The following is a 23,096-nucleotide window of genomic DNA, read 5'->3' as shown; positions in this document are numbered from 1 at the left end:
GAAGTAAAGGAAGTGAATGAAATTTTAGAAAAGTTAGATTTAATAGATCTCTGGGGAAAATTGAATGAGAATAGAAAAGAATTAATCTTCTTTTCAGCAGTATATGGCACCTACATGAAAACTGACCATATATTAGAGCACAAAAACTTCACAGACAAATACAGAAAAACAGAAATAAGAAATGCTTCCTTTTTTTTATCATAATGCAATAAAAATTATAGTCAGTAAGAGTCCATGGAAAGACAAATTAAAAATTAATTGGAAACTAAATAGCCTAATTCTAAAAAAAAAAAAAAAGAGTGAGTCAAAGAACAAATTTTATAGAAACAATTTTATTAAGGAGAATGACAACGAAGAGACAAGATATCAAAATTTATGGGATGTAGCCAAAACAGTACTTAGGGGAAAATTTATATCAATAAATGCTTATATCAATAAAGTAGAGAAAAATCAGATCAGTAGACTGGGTGTGCAAATTTAAAAAAACTAGAAAAAGAACAAATGAAAAGTCCTTCATTAAAGACTAAATTGCAAATCCTAAAAATCAAAGGAAAAATTAATAAAACTGAAATTAGGAAAACATTGAACTAATAAATAAGATTGTGTTGGAGTGGAAAAAAGTGGAGTTGAGTGTAAAAAAACCTAAATAAAATAGACCATTGGTTAATTTGATTAAAAAAGAAAACAAGAATACCAAATTACCAGTATCAAAAATGAAAAAGGTGAATTTACCAATGAAGAAGAAATTAAAACAATCATTAGGAGCTATTTTGCCCAATTATATGCCAATAAATCTGACAATCTAAGTGAAATGAATGAATATTTACAAAAAATACAAATTGCCCAAATTAACGAAAGAAGAAATAGAATACTTAAATAGTCCTATCTCTGAAAAAGAAATTGAACAAGCCATCAATGAACTCCCAAAGAAAAAATCCCTAGGGCCAGATGGATTCACAAGTGAATTTTATCAAACATTGAAAGAAAAATTAATTCCATTACTATATTAAGTATTGGGGAAAATAGGCAAAGAAGGAATCCTACCATATTCTTTTTTATGACAAACACCTGTTGATTCTGTGAAAGGGAATTCTTTGTTCTCTTTGAGTTTATACTTGTGAAAAGGAATCCTTTATTCCTTTTGTTTATTTCGAGTTAATACCTTGGTAAACTATAACTTAAGTAACCCTACTTAGTACTTCACCAGATTATGAAGACAGGATTAACTTTCCTTTATTTACTTTTGAATTGAATCAACAAAAGCTTGAACACCCTACTTAGCACAAGGTGCTTTCCACGTTTTCAACTCAGTCAGCCAGGAAATGAAAATTCACACCTCAATCAGCCAGGAAACTGTGAACTCTTTTGATGAGTATTCACCTCTCCAGAAGGTGAGAAGTGGTTCCCACAAACACTGCCCCCTGGTCAATATTAGGCAATTTGGAAGCTGTGATTGGCCCTTATGAAAAGTGGAAGGGACAAGAAGCCAATATAAAAGGCCTTGAATTTTGGGAAATTGACTCCAAGAAGGAAGTCAGCTTCAAGAAGGAGTTGGACTACAAGAAGGAAGTCAGCTTCAAGAAGAAGGTCAGCTCAAGGAAGAAAGTCGACTTCAGGAATCACCTTCAGCTCGAGTCATCATCTTGACCTGCCTCTTGGAGGAAACTTGAGTGAGTGGATAGCTGGCTTTCCCTCCCTGTCTTCTGGAGAGAGTTTAATACCTGTTGAAGGTCAACAAGTCCTGGCTGAGTCGATGACCAGAACAATATTTAGTTAGATAAGCTAATGTCTTCTCTACCCTTTTGTACTTCTCTGCTTTCACTCTTTCCACCTCTTTTGTAAATAAAAGCTATTAAAGTCATTTCAACTTTGAAGCAATAATACTTTGAATTAGCGACTACCTCATTATTTTTAATTTTCATATATTTTAGTCAAATGATTAAAATTTAATTCTTACACTTCAGAAGGCTGGGAAGAGCAAAAGCAGAGAAAGAAAAATTTAGGCCAATATCCTTAATGAATATAGGTGCAAAAATTTTAAAAGGAGACTGCAGCAATGTAGCACGAGTATCATTCACTTTGACCAGGTGGAATTTATACTAGGAATGCAAGACTGGTTTAATTATTAGGAAAACTATCAGTGACGTTGAACACATCAATAACCAAGCCAGAAATTATTGTATCAATAGATGCAGAAAAAGCATTTGCCAAAATATAACACTCATTCCTATTAAAAAACACAAGAAAACTTAGATAAGCCTTTCCTTAAAATGATAAATTGTATCTTTGTACAACTATCAGCAAGTATCATCTGCAAAAGGAATAAGTTAGAAGCCTACCCAGTCAGATCAGAAGTCAAGTAAGGATACATATTATTACCATTATTATTTAATAGTGTACTAGAAATGATAACTTTAGCAATAAGAGAAGAAACAAAATTGAATGAACTAAAGTAGGCAGTGAAGAAACTAAACTATCATTCTTTGCAAAGATGGTATACTTAGAGAATCAACTAAAAAACTAGTTTAAATAATGTTAGTAAAGTTGCAGGATATAAAATAAATCCACATAAGTCATTAGTATTTCTATATATTACCAACAAAGTTCAGCAGCAAGAGATAGAGAAATTCCATTGAAAATAACTGGACAGTATAAAATATCTGGAAATCTATACCTTCCAAGATAAGCACAGTAATTACATGAATACAATCACAAAACTCTTTTCATACAAATAAAGTCAGATCTAAACAATTGGAAAAGTATTAATTACTCAGGGACAGGTCTAGCTAACATAATAAAAATGACAAGTTTACTTAAATTAATTTACTTATTTAGATAAAACTACTAAAATTATTTTGTAGAGTTTTTTTAATAGAGAAAAAATAAGATTCATTTAGAAGAACAAAAGATCAAGAATATCGAGGGAATTAATGAAAAAAAAAGTAAAAGAAGGTGGCCTAGCAGTACCAGATCTCAAATTGTACTATAAAGTAAAAATCATCAAAACAGTTTGTTACTGGCTAAGAAATAGAATATTGAATTAATGGAATAGACTGTATGCCCAGTCTACAGGGATAAGTGACCATAGCAATCTAGCATTTGACAAATCCAAAGATCCCAGCTTTTGGGATAAAAACTCACTATAAAAACTGGAAAACGGTATGGCAGAAACTATGTATAGACCACTATCTCATACCTTATGCCAATATAAGATCAAAATGGGGATATGATTTAGACATAAAGGGTGATATAAGGAGGTTAGAGAAACATAGAATAATTTACCTTTCAGATCTATAGAAAGGGAAGAATTTATGACCAAACAAGATTTAGAGAACATCACTACATGTAAAATGAATAATTTTTATTATATTAAAAGAATTCTGAAATTTCCTTATCTGACTAACCTAATTTTGGTTGCATTGGATTTGTTTGTACAAAACCTTTTTAATTTAATCAAAATTGTTTATTTTACATTTTGTAATTTTTTCTAATTCTTGCTTGGTTTTAAAATCTTTCCTTTCCCAAAGATCTGACAAGTATACTATTTTATGTTCACCTAATTTACTTATAAGTTATGTTCACATAATTTACTTATAGTTTCCTTCTTTATATTCAAGTCATTCACCCATTCTGAATTTATCTGAATGTAGGGTGTGAGATGTTGATCTAATCCTAATCTCTCCCATATTGTTTTCCAATTTTCCCAGCAGTTTTTGTCAAATAGTGGATTTTTGTCCCAAAAGCTGGGCTCTTTGGGGTTATCATACACTGTCTTGCTTTCATCACTTACCCCAAGTCTATACAACTGATCCTCCCTTCTGTCTCTTAGCCAGAACCATATCGTTTTGATGACCACTGCTTTATAGTACAGTTTAAGATCTGGTACTGCTAGGCTACCTTCCTTTATATTTTTTTCATTATTTCCCTTGATATTCTTAATCTTTTGTTCTTCCAAATGAGCTTTGCTATAGTTTTTCTAATTCAGTAAGAAAGTTTTTTAGTAGTTTGATAGGTATGGCACTAAATAGGTAAATTAATTTGGGTAGAATGGTCATTTTTATTATGTTAGCTCGTGCTACCCATGAGCAATCAGTGTTTTTCCAATTGTTTAGATCTAGTTTTAATTGTTTGGAAAGTTTTTTGTAGTTGTGTTCGTATAATTCCTGTGTTTGTTTTGGTAGATAGATTCCTAAGTATTTTATATTGTCTAGGGTGATTTTAATGGCATTTCTCTTTGTGTTGGAAATATATATAAATACTGATGATTTTTGTGCATTTATTTTGTATCCTGCAACTTTAATAAAGTTATTGATTATTTCCACTGGTTTTTTAGTTGATTCTTTGAAATACACCATCATATCATCTGCAAATAGTGATAGCTTGGTCTCCTCATTGCCTATTTTAATAACTTCAATTTCTTTTTCTTCTCTAATTGAATTTGCTAATGTTTCTAGTACAGTGTTAAATAATAGAGGTGATAATGGGCATCCTTGTTTCACTCCTGATCTTATTGGGAATGCTTCTAATTTATCTCCATTGCATATGATGCTTGTTGATGGTTTTAGGTATGTACTGTTTATTATTTTTAGGAAAGGACTTTCTATTCCTATACTTTCTAGTGTTCAGTAGGAGTGGGTGTTGTATTTTGTCAAAGGCTTTTTCAGCATCTACTAAGATAATCATGTGATTTTTGTTCATTAGTTTGTTGATATGGTCAATTATGTGGATGGTTTTCCTAATGTTGAACTTTGCATTCCTGGCATAAATCCCACCTGATCATAATGAATAACCCTCATTATTACTTGCTGGAGTCTTTTTGCTAGTGTTCTATTTAAGATTTTTGCATCTTTGTTCATTAAGGAGATTGGTCTATAGTTTTCTTTCTCTGTTTTTGATCTATCTGTCTTTGGGATCAGTACCATATTTGTATCATAAAAGGAGTTTGGTAGAACTCCTTCTTTGCTTATCATGTCAAATAGTTAGTATAGTATTGGGATTAGTTGTCCTTTGAATGTTTGATAGAATTCCCTTGTGAATCCATCTGGTCCTGGGGATTTTTTCTTAGGGAGTTCTTTGATGGTTTATTCAATTTCTTTTTCTGATATGGATTATTTAAGTATTATATTTCTTCTGCTGTTAATCTAGGCAATTTATATTTTTGTAAATATTCATCCATGTCTCCTAAATTGTTATATTTATTGCCATATAGTTGGGCGAAATAGTTTTTAATGATTGCCTTAATTTCTTCTTCATTAGAGGTGAGATCTCCCTTTTCATCTTTGATACAATTTGGTTTTCTCCTTTCCTTTTTTTTATTAGATTGATCAGTACTTTATCAATTTTATTTGTTTTTTCAAAGTACCAGATTCTGGTCTTATTTATTAATTCAATAGTTCTTTTACTTTCAATTTTATTAATTTCTCTTTAATTTTTATAATCTCTAATTTAGTTTTCATCTGAGGATTTTTAATTTGTTAGCTTTCTAGTTTTTTATTTGCATGCCCAGTTTGCTGACCTCTGCTCTCCCTAATCTGGTAATATATGCACTCAAGGATATAAATTTCCCCCTAAGTATTGCTTTGGCTGTATCCCACAGGTTTTGGTTGGATGTCTCATCATTGTCATTCTCTTCAATGAAATTATTGATTGTTTATATGATTTTTTTCTTTATCTGATTTTGGAGAATCATATTATTCAATTTCCAATTAGTTTTTGATTTGCCTTTCCATATGCCCTTACTAATTATTATTTTTATTGCATTAGGATCTGAAAAGGTTGCATTGATTATTTCTGCTTGTTTGCATTTGTTTGCCATATTTCTACATCCTAGTGCATGGTCAATCTTTGAGAATGTACCATGTGCTGCTGAAAAGAAAGTGTATTCCTTTTTGTCCCTATTTTATTTTTTCACATATCTATTAACTATTTTTTCTAGGATTTCATTCACCTCTCTTGCCTCTTTCTTATTTACTTTTTGGTTTGATTTATCTAGATCTGATAGGGGAAGTTTCAGGTCTCCTACTAGTATTGTTTTACTATCTATTTCCTCCTTGAGCTCTGCCAGTTTCTCCTTTAGAAATCTGGATGCTATACCATTTGGTGCATACATGTGGAGTACTGATATTTCTTCATTGTCTATACTCCCTTTTATCAGGATGTGATTACTTTCCCTATGTCTTTTAACCAGAGCTATTTCTACTTTGGTTTTGTCAGATATCATGATTGCAAATCCTGCCTTCTTTTTCTCAGTTGAAACCCAATAGATTTTGCAGACAACATATGGTAGGCTTTTGGTTTCTAATCCACTTTGCTCTTTGCTTCCATTTTATGGGAGAGTTCATCCCATTCACATTCAGAGTTATGATTGTGTTCTGTGTATTCTCCAACATTTTGAAGTCCTCTACTAATTCTGTCTTTTCTTCTTTCGCTATTTCCTTTTAAACCATTGGTTTGATTTTAATCAATTCCCCAAATTCCCACCCTTATTTTTCTTCCCTTTCTGCCCCCTCCCTTTTTGTTCCCCTCGTGTTATTTTTTTTAGGGCCAATTAGATTCCCTCTCCCTTCTCTTTCCCTCCCTTTATGTACTCCCTGCCTTACTCCCCTCCTTGGTTTTTCCCTTCTGCTTTTCCCTGTAGTGTAAGATCCAGTGGATCTAGAATTTGTTACCCCAGTGTATCTAGCTGCTCTTTCCCCTCAGAATTGATTCCTCTGAGAGTAAGGTTTAAGTATTACCTATTAATACTCTCTCCCTCTCCTTTTTATAATAGTATTCTTCCCCTCCCCTTCCCATATGCCTATTTGTATGGTATAGATTATCCTATTTTTCTTATTCCTTTAAGTTTCTCTTGGTGCCATCTTCTATTCCCTCACCCCTTTTCTTTCTTTTTTCTTTTTTTTGTGTATCATAGACCACTTAGTACACCAACCTTTCCCTAGGTATAGTTCTTCTAATTACTATAGTAGTGAATACAATTTTTGAGAGTTACAAATAACATTTTTCATATAGGAATATAAGTAATTTGATCTTAAAGAAGAACCTTAAAATTTTTTTTCTTTCCCCTCTCTTATTTACCTTTTCATGTTTCTCTCTCTCATTTTTTTTTTTTGTGGTTGGATATCAAGCTTTCCATTTAGTCCTGGTCTTTTCCTTACAAATACTTGGAAATCTTCTATCTTGTTGAATGCCCATACTTTCCCCTGGAAGTATATAGTCAGTTTTGATGGGTAGGTGATCCTTGGTTGTAGACCCAGTTCTCTTGTCTTTCTGAATATCATGTTCCAAGCCTTGCAGTCTGTAGTGTGGAGGTTGCCAGATTTTGTGTAATCCTGATTGGTGTTCCTTGATATCTGAATTGTCTCTTTCTGGCTTCTTGTTATATTTTTTCCTTAACTTGGAAGCTTTTGAATTTGGCTACTACGTTCCTGGGGGTTGTCTTCTGAGGATTTAGTGTAGAGGGTGTTCTATGGGCTCTTTCAATGTCTATTTTGCCCTCTTTTTCAAGGACATTGGGGCAGTTTTCTTGGATAATTTTTTGTAGTATGATATCTAGGTTTCTATTTGTCTCTGATTTTTCCAGAAGACCAATCATTCTCAAGTTGTCTCTTCTAGACCTGTTTTCTTGATCTGTCATCTTCTCATTGAGATATTTCATGTTTCATTTTATTTTGTCAGTCTTTTGACTTTCCTTTATTAATTCTTGCTGTCTTGTGAGATCATTGGCTTCTACTTGCCCAATTCTAGCCTTTAAAGACTGGTTTTGGACTATAATCTTTTGGTTTTCTTTTTCCTTCTGGTCTTTCTGCTCTTTGTGGCTTCCAGCTGGTCATTTCTGGTCTTCAATTTGCTTATCATTTCATTTGATTTCTGAACCTCAATTTCCAATTGCAAAATTCTGCCTTTTAGACTGATATTTTCTTTTTGAATTATTTCCCACTTGTCTTACCAAATCCCTTCCACCTTTCTCATGATGTCAGATTGGAACTTTTCAAGAGCTTGTGACCAATTTTCATTTTTTTGGGAGGATTTGGATGTGTTTACATGGTTGTCCTCTTCTGTCTGTTCTGTAGTCTGGATTTTTTCTATGTAAAAATTATCTAGAGTTAGTGGGTTTTTCTTCTTTTGTTGGTTCGTTTTTCTTGAGCCTTGTTAGCCATTACTCTGCTGTTTCTTGCTTCCCTCAGAAGTCTGAGTGATGAGATCAGGCTCTCTGTGTATGGAGCTACAGAGCAGTTTTTTGCCTGAGGCTACTTTTTGAGTCTGCCTGGTTTTTGCTGTATGCTGCCCTAGCCCCACTCCCCTCTCCACACCCAAGGTACACACTCTTCAGCGTCCTGGAGTTTCATGTCTAGCTGCTCTCAAGGGTGCTCTTGATCTGCTGCCAAGAACTTAGAGGTTGTTCCCCACTGCTTAATTCTAGGGCACTGGCCATGAATCCTGCCCTGTAGATGTGGTGGGGGAGGGTTTGATCAACTCACAGATTTGTGGGAGCTAATTTACCCCCTTATAGCATGGAAATGCCCAAATCCCAGGTACCTTAGATGCTGCGCCCTATTGTGGAGTCCCTTCTCTCATCTGAACTTGGCATTTTTATTCTTTTGAGGTATCATACAGGTCAGTGGTGGGGAGGGTAAAAGTTCTGCAACTACTCTGTATCCATCTTAACCCAGAAGTCTCAGTTAGCAATTTTAAACCCCAAGCACTAGGTAAAATAATTTTAGGGTATCAAATAAAAATCTAGCCAGTAAATAAAAATATTTTACACTATATTTTTTAAAATTACATTGCTTTTCATTATGTCTATCCATCAAAATAAAAGATGGTTGGAAATACAAAGCCTGAAAGAGAAAAATACAGCAATTTTCATTGGGAAATTTGTCTTAAGGTATTCAGTTTTGATAGTAGCATGATTTCTGAAATGAATATATGCTGAAAAAAATCTCATAATGATGAAGAATATTTTCTTTACAGGTAATTACATTCTGAACTACATAGCATCCCGACCAAAATTGGCTCCTTTTGTCATTCAAGGTCTTGTTCAAGTCATTGCTAAAATTACCAAGCTGGGATGGTTTGAGGTTCGGAAAGAGCAGTTTGTTTTCAGAGACATTATTGCTGATGTAAAAAAGTTTCTGCAGGTAAGAACTCATTCCCTGTATTTGTTTGTGAAGTAAATGGTTTTTCTTTTTATTCAGTGTTGTCAACTAAGGTAACATGGTGTTATGTGCTATTGATACTACTAGGTTAATAATTGTATGGTGTTTTGTTTTGTAGTTATAAATGTTGGTTTAAAATTTTACAAACCAGAAAAGTTTATTGAGAACTAATAGTTTTAATGTTCAATATAACTTAAAATACTTATTTGTGAAATATAGTTGATAATATCTTACTAATATGCATGCATGTTCTGAGGTAACAGATGATAAAGTCATAAAAGCCAAGAGTTAGAGCTAGAAGGGTTCTCAGAAGCCATCTAGTCTGATACTTTTACAGATCAGAAATCTGAGGCTTAGAGAAGTTAAGTAACTTGCTAAAAATCATACAGATGTTATGAAAGGCAAATTTTGAACATAGCTCCTCTTATTCCATAGCCAGTATTCTTTCCACTATACTGCATTGATACCTTTAAAAAGACAAACAACCTTGAAAAGTTTTTTTCTTTTAAATAGGACATACTACTTCCCATTTTTATATACCCTTAAGCCCAATTGTTGGTAATCTGATACACCGTAGTAATAACTATACAATGTAAAGAATGTTTTATTTGAGTCAGGAAACCAGAGTTCAAATTCTTTTTTTTATCAAACCTGTATGATCTTGAGCAATTATCCTGATGCTTTTCTGGACCCAGGTTTCCTCATTTTAAAAATATGATTAATACCACATGATCTTCCAATTCTCTAACCCTTGTGAACTCTAGCCTTTATTTTGTTTAACATTCACCGGGGTGAATCCTATGACACCACAAGAAGTTTTATTACACTTTTATTAGAGAAGGATGAGCTTTGGCACTTACAAATTGACTAACTGAAAAGGTTCTCATTAACACTGTTTATCTCAAATTACACAAAGCCCCAGAAAGCTATTCCCATATGTACAAAAGCAACCATTTGATAGAGCCCCTAAATTATTGGACCCCTAAGTAAAGGAATCATAGTACATTGAATAAGCCTAGTTAACCTAGGAATGAACCTAGGACAGTCTTGTATACTACATCCCTGGAAACTCTAGCAGAAGAGACACTTCATACTGAGAATGTTTTCATGTATTTTATGGATACCCCTGAATCCTCCAGTCATCTGCAAATTTACCCCATAGATCAATACCTTGACAGGATGCATTGTTCTCCTCAGGACTCTCTGTGATTGGCTATCTGTTACTATGAAAATATTGCCTGTAACCATGCAGATGGATATGTTTGGGTAGAAACCCAGATTCCTATAAATATCATCACCTCCCTCAATAAATCTGCCATTGGTACCACTTGTTTGCCATCAGCTTTCCTGAGTCCATCTGCATTCTTACCCCTTGTGTTCCCCAACCCGGTGGTCCCTGGTGGTCCCTGACAACCACTGAAGTCATTCTCCTTTTAAAAAAAACAAAGGTATTTCTCCTTTTTCAAAGAGAGTGTAAAAAAGGTGTTGCCGGTTGCTAACATTTCAGAAAATCATAGACTCAGAACTGAAAGGTACTGTAGAGATCATCTTATCCCCTCCCTTATTTTACACATAAGGAAACTAAGGCTCATTTGCCCAGGTCATTTTTCAGCAGCTGAGATGTGCGCATGTTGACTAAATTGCCAATCACACAATTTTTCTGAAAGGAAACTCTTTAGGCAAGAGAAGTCTCTGGTGCATGTGTTCTGATAGCTTTCAATAGTTATGATAGCCAGGAGAACTTCCTCAAGAGCCTTCTCTTCAACCAAAACCTGATCCTGTCAACATTATCATAGCATTGTTCTGGGAAGTATAAATTAGAGGACTGGATTCAGTTAAAGTTGTGCTTTATTCTTTGACTCCCTATAGTAGATATTACTGCTTCTGTGAGACTTTTCTGAAGAATTATTTGAGGTTTAATTTTAAGCTACAAAAATCCCAAGAAGCTCTATGCATTGTTTTTTTGCCCAAAGGTATTTCATATTATTAATGCAGAATGACCAGTAAAGCCTATCAATATATCTTTTATTAAAATGAATCATTGAAAATTATATCATCAGTGTTAGCAGTAATTTTCATGCTTATGCTATAATTGCATTTTACATTTATTATATATACATGCTTTTAAAATGAATTTGCTGTGGGTAGCTTGTGTTAATGATATGCATTTTAAAATTAGAATTTTGATTTGGGGGAAGTTGTCATGGTTAAATTGAAAGCTGATTAAATTAAAAATGTTATAGAAGCAGTTAAAACTCTATACTTTTTGATAGCTCTGTCGTTACTCTAGTGCATATGGAAATTTAGATGCCTTGATTATAGATATATTGTGAATAAATGTATATGAACTGGTAATAATAAAGAACCTTAAGTGATCAAATTCAGAATTAGATCCAGGAACTTAAATTCACTTACCAAACTATTTATTAATTATTTATTGGGAATAGCTATCTTAAGAGCCTCCAAACATATTTATATAGCTAAAAGGAACTTTTTTTCTTACTTGTTCACAATCTTGTGTAAAACATTAAATTCACTTCTGATTTATTTTAAAGTTCAGTTTGGTATGGTTCCAGAGTACCTAAGTTTATGCAGATTATCATTATGCATTTATTTATGAAAGCTTTTCCTTATGAATCCAGATACTGCCAAAATAGAATCATAAACTGTGAGTTCTGAAAAAAGCTTTAGAGATCATATAATCTTACATAAGGTTCAGGATAGCAGCAACACCATCAGCCAGATATGGGTGGAGACAGGACTAGAACTCAGGGGAGCATAGACCTTAATTATCTGGTATTGGCTCTGGTAAAATCTAAAAGAGAAAACTTCTTATTTTGTGACCATAACCTATTTTTCTAGGAGTGTTGTATAATGCCAAGTATAACTTTCATCTGTCTGGTTTTAACATTTGTGAATTAGCTTTTCATCTCTACCCATACTGAGATCTGTGATTTTTTTTTTCAAGGGTACCATGGACCATTATGTAATAGGGGTGGTAATCCTTTCTGAATTGACTCAAGAAATGAATCTGGTAAGCTTTTCCTTTTAAGGGAAATGTAAGGTTATTCTAACAATTATATTTGTTTATTGATTTTATTTGTGACTAATATTCTCTATCCTTCTTTGCTGAGATATTTTTAGTGAACAGAAAACTACAGAGTATTCACATCACATTCTTTTGTTTATTTAATGAGTGATGCAATTAGAGATTGGAACAGTTTCAGTATTACTGAAAACACCAACCACAGTATGTGGTACTATCCAGAACATAGAATTAGACATGGTCAGTGCCCCATGGGCATCCTTTTATCTTCCTTGTATATAGTAATACAGTAACCATAAGAAGAAAATTAAATGCTCAAGAGAAGCAAACCACCATGTTGCTTATTCTTTTATAAATAAAAGGGAAAGAGGTTTGGTGAATTGATTCTCAACAATGCTCACCCAGCAGGGTTGATCAAAGCACAGGCCACTTGGAACAGTGCCACTTATGGGCAGGGTTGTCCACCCTGCAGTGGGGATTTTTAGATGCAGAGCTTCGCACAGCAGCTGAGCATACAGTCACCTGCTCCGGCTCACTTCTGCTCTTGCATTGGTTATACCATGAACAAAAGCAAGAGTCAGGTTTCACAGAAAATAATCTTGTAACAAAAGGGAATGTAGCAATGTGTGACATAGGAATGATTGGGCTCCTAAATAGGATGTTGCCTGGGGCCATTTCTATGGCCCAGAAGCCTCTTTGTAGTGAAGTACATAGCCTGTGTGCCTAGAACCACATCCCAGTTACTTTGCTACATACATATATATATATTTTTTAACTTATACTGATCTAGAAATTAGAAAAACATTCCACAGTTATAGAAAGACATGTTAAAACTGGTAGTAATCATTCTAGTTTTAAAACAAAGAGTTCTTTTCTGAAAATGACATTGTTTTCAAAGTGGGGAAATTGATCTCCTAAAAGCTGATGCTTGTCTAGCCATCTTGCCCAAGGCCACACAGCTGCCACACTATTTTTATGAGTCTTTTAAAAGACTTGCTTTCTTGTTTCTGCTTCCTACTCCTTTATCAAGCATAGCAAGATCAGATAGTTTTCCAAAACATATGGCAGGTAATAGAGTTTAGTAACCGATGTTTTTTATTGTTGATGATGATGATAATACTTCAATAATTTAGTCCATTTCAAAGCACTCTAAACAACCAGTTTATAATGGATATAGTAAAAATATTTTTCTCTTTTTTGATTAGGAAATAAATAGGTCTAGGAAGGTTAATGACTTACTTAGAGTCATAGACTAGTAGACAAGAGTCTTGAACATAGGCTTTCTGGCTCTTATAATGTTGCTTCTACTCTATCATGTTTCCTCTCACAGTGATAGAAACCTCAAGCTGGATATTCAGATTTCTGTGTAGCTATCATTCAGCAACGTAATCTTTTACCATATTTTGCTATGTATTTTACTCTCCAAATAAAGCAATTTATAGGAAATGAACTGTTAATAAGCAGTTTGTGTGAATAAGCCATCATCTTTCAAAAATTGATGCATTGGGCAGAGTATGTGAATCAGCTTTACAAGTTCAATAATGTAACTTTAAGCATTTTCTGCATGTACTAAATTTAGAGCATCATTTTTATCAACTAGCATTCATTGAGCATCTGCTAGGTCCATCACTCTATACTGTAAAACTGGGAAGGATCTTAGAAGTCATTTATTTATTGGAACAGATAGGTAGCTCAGTGGATAGAGCTTCAGAGTCAGGAAGACCTGAGTTCAAATTTGTCTTCAGACATTTTCTAGCTATGCAAGCAAAGGCAAGTTATATAATTTTTTTTTACCTCAGTTTCCTCTTCTGAAAAAAAAAGAAGAATATTAGCACTTACTTTGAAGGGTTGTTATTATAAGGATCAAATGTGATATTTTTAAGGCATTTAATACAATGCATGGCACAGTGCAGGCACTATATAAATAGTATTACTATTATTGTTATTTTTACATCTACCCTCTCATTTTATAGATGAAAAGATGAATTAGTCCTAGAAAATGTATGAGACTTTCCCAAAAGAACCTGAACTAGATATTGGGCCTCCTGATTCTCAGTACTGTGCATTAAAAACATTGAACTTTATGTCCCTGCTTCAAATTTCTAGATTCAGAATCACCCTTTTTTCCTTAGTTTGTACAGAACTACAAATATACCTAATAAATTACTCAGATTTCACTTTTCTCCTTCCCTTTGTATTGACTTCTTTTATAATCAGACCCACTATGCTTATTTTGTCCTTGAGAGAATAAAAGTACTTCAGTTGTTTTTAACCTGTCATACCACTTTGGTTTATTCACTTTAGGCATTCTTTTTTCCAAACCAAATGCAAAGGATTTCTATTGTAGAAATATATTTTTTAAAATTAACAAAAGCTTATCTTTCAGCTCTTAGGACAAACCCACCATAGATTTTCCACAAATTCACCTTTTCTTTTTCCCATGCATTAGGCAGATGGAATAGTTCCTTTCGAGTATAGTTAGTGCAAAAGTGATATAAGCATACACTGGAAGCTTCCCTTCCTTTAGTGAACTTTCATTTCTTGTCTTTCTGCTTTATATCTTTGGTGAATTGTTTTCATGACATTCTTCCACTGTAATGAACTTTTGCCCATTTTGGATAGAATGCAGACATATTCAGCTTAAAGAATGTTTAAACTGTTTAAAGACGGTTCTAAGCAATGAAAATGATGTGCTATTGAAGTTGTGGAATCTTAACTACATTATTTATTAATATGCCAATGATAACATAATTCTATTAGTCAATAAGTAGTTTTACTCCCAAAAATTCTCTTGCACTTTACTTCAGACAATTTCAGAAATTTGGAGATTTCTTTTATTTTTTTAAATGAGAGGAGGATTTTGCAATGAATAGACTTGACTTAATATATCACCATTTTCAGAACTTGTACAACAGAAATCATGATTCATAGTTCATTTTTTCTTGTATGTTTTCTTGTATTCTATGCCAAATTTTTTCATAAATATCAAAAATTATTGCTAGATGGTTTGAACTTGCCAGCCTCTGTATTTAATTTTGATATTATCATTTTTATAACTAGAAACTCATATTTTAATTTTTTGTTTCTTTAAATAGTTTTATTTTTATTGGTCTCTTCAGGTTGACTATTCTAGACCTTCAGCAAAACACCGGAAAATAGCTACCTCATTCAGGGACACATCTCTCAAGGACATTTTAGTGTTGGCATGCTCACTCCTAAAAGAAGTAAGACATTGAATAATTTTCTGCAGAAAGTATATAGTTGGCATATTTTGGATATTTGCAATTCCCATGTAAACTCCAATCTTGCATTTCTAGCCTTCTGTGTTAGAACATTACTATGTTAGCAAAATGATATTGCTTTTATTTCTAAGATTTCTGTAATTTTACTGTAAGAAATTTAATTTCTGTAAAATTACTGATAATTTGCATCTTATCTATAGTCCATGGCATAGGAACATAGATAAAATCAAATCCATATATAATTTATTTAATTTGCAACTTTCTTTTACATCAACCTTTTTTGTTATAGCAATTACCATAGAGTTTAGTTAGGTTTCACTTTTTTCAGATTTCCCTAGTCATGTTTTGAGAGTGCTAAGAAATAATGAAATGGTATCAAGGATTCTCATAATAATTGCAAACTAAGATTCATTTAATAATAATAACATTTATATAGCACTTTAAGATTTGCAAAATACTTTACAAATATTACCTCATTTTACTCTCAAAACAATCCTGGGAGATAGATGTTATTAGTATCTCCATTTTGCAAGTGAGGAAAGTGAGGCAGCTTGAGGTTAAATGACTTGCTGGGGGTCACATAACTAATAAGTATCAGAGGCTGGGCTTAAAACTTAAATCTTCCTGACTCCAGCCCGAAATTCTATCCACTGTGTCTATCACCTGGATTCTAGAATAGGTGGAGTTCATTCAATTTTTGTGCTATATAATGGTATATTGTTTTTACCTTAACAGGGCCAATACTGTGCAAATTTCACTAATATAATTCATAATCACATTGCCCTATGATATTCAGAGTCTTGTGTTAATTGTTAGTATGCTTAGAAGTGATTCATTTGTTTTAAACATTGTTAACCCATATCAATACCATGCTAGCCTAGTATAAGAACTATAAAAGAGCTAATTCTCTAGCCCAGTATTCTTATCTCTGAAAGTGGTATCAGAGTACATTTTGTGAGAGAGCATGGTTTTTATCCACAGTTGCTTCCAAAGGTTAAAGATTTTTGCTCTCCCTTCCCTCTTCAAACTAGCCTGGATTCCTTTAAAGGATCAATTTAATTACATTAACTTTCATGTGTAAAGCACTCTACCACATATTAGGGGGTCACAAAAGCCAAATTCAAAGTGTTCCCCTTCGAGTAATTTACAGTCCTATTTGAAGGGAAAAGAATAGGAAGACAGTGTAGTGGCCACATGATTTCAACTTCAGGCCTGAAATACATAACAGGGCCCAAAGAACTTGGTGATCACCCCCTGAAAGAAAGAGGGAGAATAGTCATCTTGTTCTATTCTATCCTAGTCAAGGGCTATAGAAGAGTAGAAAAGAACACCTCTTTGTAACTGCAACATGGAGTTGGCATGTCAGAGTTGCTTAGCCTTAAACCTCAAAGGCTAGATTAATGAACTATAGACTCTGCCACTCATTCTCCATCTCTATTGGCAGGAGTGGTGGGAATAACAATCCAACTAGCTCAATGAAAAACTATTAGGACCCTCCTCACCTATCCCTATGCCTATTAAGAACCTCACAAAGCATGGATTCCTTTATTTTTTCTTTTTATGATTCCATCATACATTAAATTAAATGAACTCTTTTTGAACTTATATTTTTAGCCCATACTCTTAAAGGTAATGAGTTCATAAATTTGCAACCTGCTGTGTAAAGTAGTACTTACTTTTATTTGTCCCAAAGCTACCTTTTTTTTATAAGCTTCAAGGGTACTGGTTCTAGTATTCCAGAACTGAAGTTACTTTCAGTTTGAGATGAAACATGAAAGATCTCACTCTCAAAGAGCCAAAAAAAAAATCTAGGATGTTATAGTAGAAGTTCAAGAATAGTGATTTTAACATTTGGAGTCTCCCCCATTATAGCTGCTATAATTAAAAAGCTGTCTTTTAGGGGGAAATATAGCAATGTGTAATCCTTAGAAACCATTTTCATTAATTTAACTTGAAATTAAAGAATAGTTTTAGTTTAAGGAATATAAAATGCTGTTAATTTGCAGAAAATACTTATCCACTTTAAGCAAGACAATCAGTAATTTTGGAAATTTTTTTAGGTGTTGGCAAAACCCTTAAATCTTCAGGATCAAGTTCAACAAAATCTGGTAATGCAGGTCTTGAAACTTGTCCTCAACTGTCTTAATTTTGACTTCATTGGCAGTTCAGCAGATGAATCTGCAGATGATCTTTGCACAGTACAGATTCCAACAACTTGGAGATCAAGTAAGAATGAGTTCTAGCTGTGGGGATGGTGAACATTAAGGGCTCAAACAAACAAACAAACAAACAAAACAGTGACTTTTTAACTGTAACTCTTGGCACATCCATAGAAAGATTGAGTGAGATCTTTTCCACCATCACAATACTACATGAGTACCCCTAACAGAACAGAACAAGATCATACCTAATCCACTGCCTTATTTAAACTTTGAAAAAAAAATTTTTTTAATCCTGTCCACATTGTGATCTAGGCATTTTAATTAAAAATAAAATAAAACAAAAAACTGTTTTGGAAAATTCAAAGTGCTTCAGCTCCTAGTATTTGATATTGTAGAAATACTGAGGAGTTTCCTAATAAAATTAACTAGAAAACCCATTAAATTAAAGAAAAACTACTCTATCTAGTTAATTTTCTATCTCTATTAAAATTTTTTTTCCAATTTTCCCCCAAAAGACCTAGACCATGAACTAGAAATTGTCTACCTGTAGAAGTGTCTCTCTTTGCTAGGTTTTCAACTGAATGAATGAAAAACATGTTTAAGCACTTTTCTTATACCAACACTGTGCCACGGTTATTTCTGTGGTAATATTTAGTAATTTAAGCTTCTTGAAAGACAAGTACTTGAATTGAAAGTAATAAGGTAAGAATTTTTTTTTTCCAGTTTTCCTGGAGTCAGAAACTTTGGATCTTTTCTTCGATTTGTATCATGCTCTTCCACCTTTACTATCTCAATTAGTAAGTAAAATTTAGTTATTTAATGTATTTAAAATTAAAGGATAATATCTATGTTGAAAATAAAAAGTTCTATCTATGTATACTTGATTATTCCTCCTCCCTTATTTAGGCATCCTACTTACAATTAGCTCTTAATCTACTGAGGCATTTTTTTTTAATTTTTTTTTTTTTTTATTTTAAACCCTTAACTTCTGTGTATTGACTTATAGGTGAAAGAGTGGTAAGGGTAGGCAATGGGGGTCAAGTGACTTGCCCAGGGTCACACAGCTGGGAAGTGTCTGAGGCCAGATTTGAACCTAGGACCTCCTGTCTCTAGGCCTGGCTCTCAATCCACTGAGCTACCCAGCTGCCCCCTCTACTGAGGCATTTTTAATTGATCATATAACTGATTTCTAGAGCAAGTGCTGCTTTTTAAAATTTGTTCTGACCATCTACTTTATCTCATATTGTTATTTGATCATTTATAATGAGTAATTAAGAAGTTCTCGCACTGGACAATGTCTCATAGAGAATTTCTGAAAAAATATGCCTTATATTGATTTGAGCTTAGAGCATATACTAAAGAAAGAAATATACAGAAGCTATTGTTATGTACATAAAAAACTAAATATTAAGATATATTTATACATATTAATAATACACATATATACAATTATTTAACTGTAGTTCTCTTCATCTTGAGAAATATGTTGTAAGATTGAGACTGTGCACATGATCATAGTGTATTTCGTTATCATTTTGAGAATAAAATAATGCTAGAACTTTAAAGAACCTTAGAGATTAAAACTGGAACAGTGGACAGTTTCATTAATTGTTCTTTATTTATATACTGTTGTTGTCAAGGCTAGTTATTTATCAAAATAACATATTATGCCCCAGTTAGTGATAAGAAGACCAAAGTTTCCCTCGGTGAAATGAAAAATGTGTCAAATTAAAATGTTTATATTTGTAAAAATTCAAAGATATTCAATTACTAATGTGCTTTAGAGTTAGTTACAGCTTTGTAAACCTTTGGAATAGGAGTACAGGGATTAGAAATAATCCAGAGTGAGAATAGCGAAGGTGAGAGCCAACTCACAAAGATCAAAGCCAGACACTATCTCTGAAGTATAGTTAGAAACCAGGGGTTAAGAACCCAGATAAAAAGATTTGGAAAGAATATAGTGGAAATCCTGGCAAGCTGATCAGGTAACTCCCGAGCAAGAAAATAGTAATATTGTACTAACCCTCTACTTCTCCTTAGGAAGGCAAGAACCAATCCCCCAGCTAGAGATAGAAATAATTGGCTCATTTAGGGATCAGGGACATGGAAGAGACAGGTGCTACTAGAGGGAGACTGTTCTCCACTTTAAAATTTTTTATACAGCCACCATTTATTAACTTGTAGATATTTAACAAATACAACAGTTGTGGAAATTGCATTTTTTTTCACAGCAGAGATTTTAAAGATCCATAGTTAGCACTCATAAATAATTAAAATGAATGAACGAGACTTTTGGACTTTGAGTTCTTGTTGTATAGTAGTTAGAAATACTAATTAAAAACAAATGGACTTGAGAGCCAAGCCTAGAGACAGGAGGTCCTAGGTTCAAATCTGGCTTCAGACACTTCCTAGCTGTGTGACCCTGGGCAAGTCACTTAACCCCCATTGCCTAGCCCTGTAACAAATAAAATTAATATAGAAGGATATATATATAAAAAGATATTAGGGCTTTAAAAAAAGAATAAAAACAAATGGACAGATCTACAGATAGATAGGTGGTTGTAGAATCATTTGGTATGTGGAAAATTGCTCTCCTTTCAGAATAGGTATCTAATTTTCTTTCTGTCTTTTTCTAATCTTAAATTAATTCATCTCTTTAGTATTTTAGGAATAGATATCATTTCAGTTCTTCCTAGAAATAAAAGCATTATTATTTATTTCCTTTAAATGAATACTTATGTGAATAATTAACAGTGAAATAGTTGGAATATATTCAGAATTATTCAGTGCTTATTATATCTATTTCTTTGTGATGCTTATAAGAGAACATTGCAAACCAGCAAGTGAACAATAATATGCCTCATGTGTAGAAGGTTTAATAATAACACAACTACCTATCTCCCATGATCTTAATGCTCACTTTGAAAGATTAATCCTCTCAGCATTTCTGAACTTGGTAGGTATTCTTTGCTTTAGTGTTTTAACCATGAGACTAAAGTTCAGAGAACTCATGAAGAGCTAGGGCAGACCAATAAATAATAAATGAATAAATAAGAGTTAGTAATTCACGACAAGTAGTCCTTTTGCTAAATCCTTTCAACCCTACTTCTGGTATTCACAGAGTATTTTTTGCAGTGTTAATCATTTTGATGATCATGTTCTTTTTTGACTGATTATGGGATTTAATATCCTAAATTTACTTCTTCACCTATTACTTCAAAAATTTCCTGAAAGAGATTTGAAATTATGGCAGAAGAACTAATTGTATCACAAAGACATATAATGAGAAGAAATTCAGAGATGTTTCAGATCTTTAGCCTAAAATAAAGTCAGTTTCTGGTTCATGTGTCTGTCTATTATTTCATATAGGCTTCTCAGTCTTTTTTTTTTTTTTTAATGAAACTAATCAGGATTTCTCCCCAGCCCTCTCTGGCTTTAGGTATGACATTGCAGTTTTTGTTTCTGTTTAGTACTTTCAAATTATATTTCATGATTTGGTTATAAGTGAACAGTGAAATAGTTGAAATATATTCAGAATTATTCAATTCTTAGTATATCCATTTTTTGTGATGCTTATGTGCGATCAAATACAAAGCACTGAAAACCAATAAGTGAACTATAATATGCCTTATGTAGAAGGTTTAATAATAAAAAGAATGAAATAGTATTCTGTATAATATAATGGGGAATAAACATCATGATATGTGACTATAGTTGTATTATTTTTTTAATGATTCAAGATAATCTTGTCTCCTTTTATAGGCACTTTCTTGTTTAGTTCAGTTTGCTTCTACAAGGAGATCTTTATTTAGTGGTTCAGAACGTGCCCAGTACCTTGGTAACTTAATTAAAGGAGTAAAAAGGATACTCGAAAATCCTCAGGTATTTATGCAATTATTTTTTCTTGATAATAGATTTTTTTAAAATTATCCATCTCTGCCTATTATTTTACTGGTATAGAGAACCACCCAACAAGTTGTTCTGCCCCTAAGAGAATTAGAAACTCACTTACAACTTAGAATTGCCCAGGGAACTAAGAGGTGTGATTTGACTGGGGTCTTGTTCATTTCAAGGAAGATCTCAAGAGGGAAAAAAATCCCCACTATACCCTACCCCCTGCCACTTGACATTTTAAAAGACCCTAGGAAGTCACAGTTATTGCACTTTATTCCATTGTCAAGGGAATCTAAAGGAAAGTGAAAGAGAAAGAACAGAATCCCAGAGGTCTGTACTGCCATTGCTAAAAATGAATTTTAATAAAAATCAGGGCAAATATATTTTTAGTCCCTAATGTAGAGCAAATTGGATTTGGAGTTAGGAAAAATTGGGATTATATCTTGCCTTTGACATACAGTAACTTTGTGAATATGGGAAAGTCACCTATTTACTGAGCCTTAGTTTTTTCATATGTAAAATGAGGTAATAATTATAGTAGGGTTGTTATGAGACTCAAATGAGATAATATGTGTAAGGAGGTTTGCAAACTTTAATGTGGAGCATAATTGTCAATTATTATTAGAAATCCAAATTAACTGGTAATAAAGATTGCTTCAGAAGGGACAACTTCTCTACATTGGTAGACCACTAAACTTAGAATAGAAAAAGCTCTGTTTTCATCCGCACTCCTGCATATCCTAATTGTATAATCTTATGTTAAGTTTCTCAACTTCCTTTAGCATCACAAACTCAGCCATGGTCCAGAACCAGAACTTTTTATCTTTATTCCCAGATTTTATGCTCTTCCAAATTTCTATGTCACTGTTAAGGACATCACCATCTTCCCAATCACCCAGGCTCACAATCCCTCATTAACTCTGTACACCTCCATTTCAAATCCACTGCCAACTTAACATTTCTATTTTTATAATGCCTCTCATGTTTGTCACCTACTTTCCACTCATACAGCCCTCAGCTTCTCTTTCAGGCCCCCATCACCTCTTACCTATACTGCTGATCTCTCTTCTCTCAAGTCTCTCTCCACTCCAATCCATCATCCAATTACTACCAAGGTGATTTTTCTAAGTATAATTTTGACCATGTGACATCCTTGGACATTGAATGGCAGGGATTCCCTGTTAATTCCAGGATCAAAGATAAAGTCTTTTTTTTTTTTTTTTAACATTTAAAGCTCTTTAAAACCTGACCCCTTTCCATCTTGTACCTTACTCCCCTCTACACACACACTGTATGATCCAGCTACACTGGCCTACTTGCAATTCCGTGAACATGATCTGTCTTCAGGCATTTGCACTAACTCTCCCTCATACCGGAAATGCTTTGCCCCCTCTCCTTTTCTTAGTGTCTTAGGACACTTTTCTTAGTCTTAGTTTCTTTTTTTTTCAGGACACAACTCAAATGCCACCATTTGTAGCAGTTTTCTTAGTTTTCACCCGCTACCTCTAAACTGCTAATTCCTCACTTTTCAGATCTTCATAAAGTTTGAGTATACCTTGCGTATATTTGAATATTGAATATATCTTTTATATATCTA

General features: G+C 33.3%; 1 protein-coding gene across 1 annotated transcript in view; it reads left to right on the top strand.

Annotated features, from left to right (window-relative positions):
- Positions 1 to 23,096, top strand: part of RANBP17 (RAN binding protein 17) — a 344,793-nt gene that overhangs the window by 28,411 nt on the left and 293,286 nt on the right. Inside the window, exons 4-9 of the mRNA XM_044664454.1 lie at positions 8,971 to 9,137; positions 12,124 to 12,189; positions 15,321 to 15,425; positions 17,504 to 17,669; positions 18,329 to 18,402; positions 21,368 to 21,487. Of these exons, the coding sequence (XP_044520389.1) occupies positions 8,971 to 9,137; positions 12,124 to 12,189; positions 15,321 to 15,425; positions 17,504 to 17,669; positions 18,329 to 18,402; positions 21,368 to 21,487 (698 nt within the window). The remainder of the gene's footprint in view (positions 1 to 8,970; positions 9,138 to 12,123; positions 12,190 to 15,320; positions 15,426 to 17,503; positions 17,670 to 18,328; positions 18,403 to 21,367; positions 21,488 to 23,096) is intronic.

Source organism: Gracilinanus agilis, chromosome 2 (genome assembly GCF_016433145.1).
Source record: "Gracilinanus agilis isolate LMUSP501 chromosome 2, AgileGrace, whole genome shotgun sequence".
Lineage (NCBI taxonomy): Eukaryota > Metazoa > Chordata > Mammalia > Didelphimorphia > Didelphidae > Gracilinanus > Gracilinanus agilis.
This window is presented reverse-complemented; position numbering and strand designations above follow the sequence as displayed.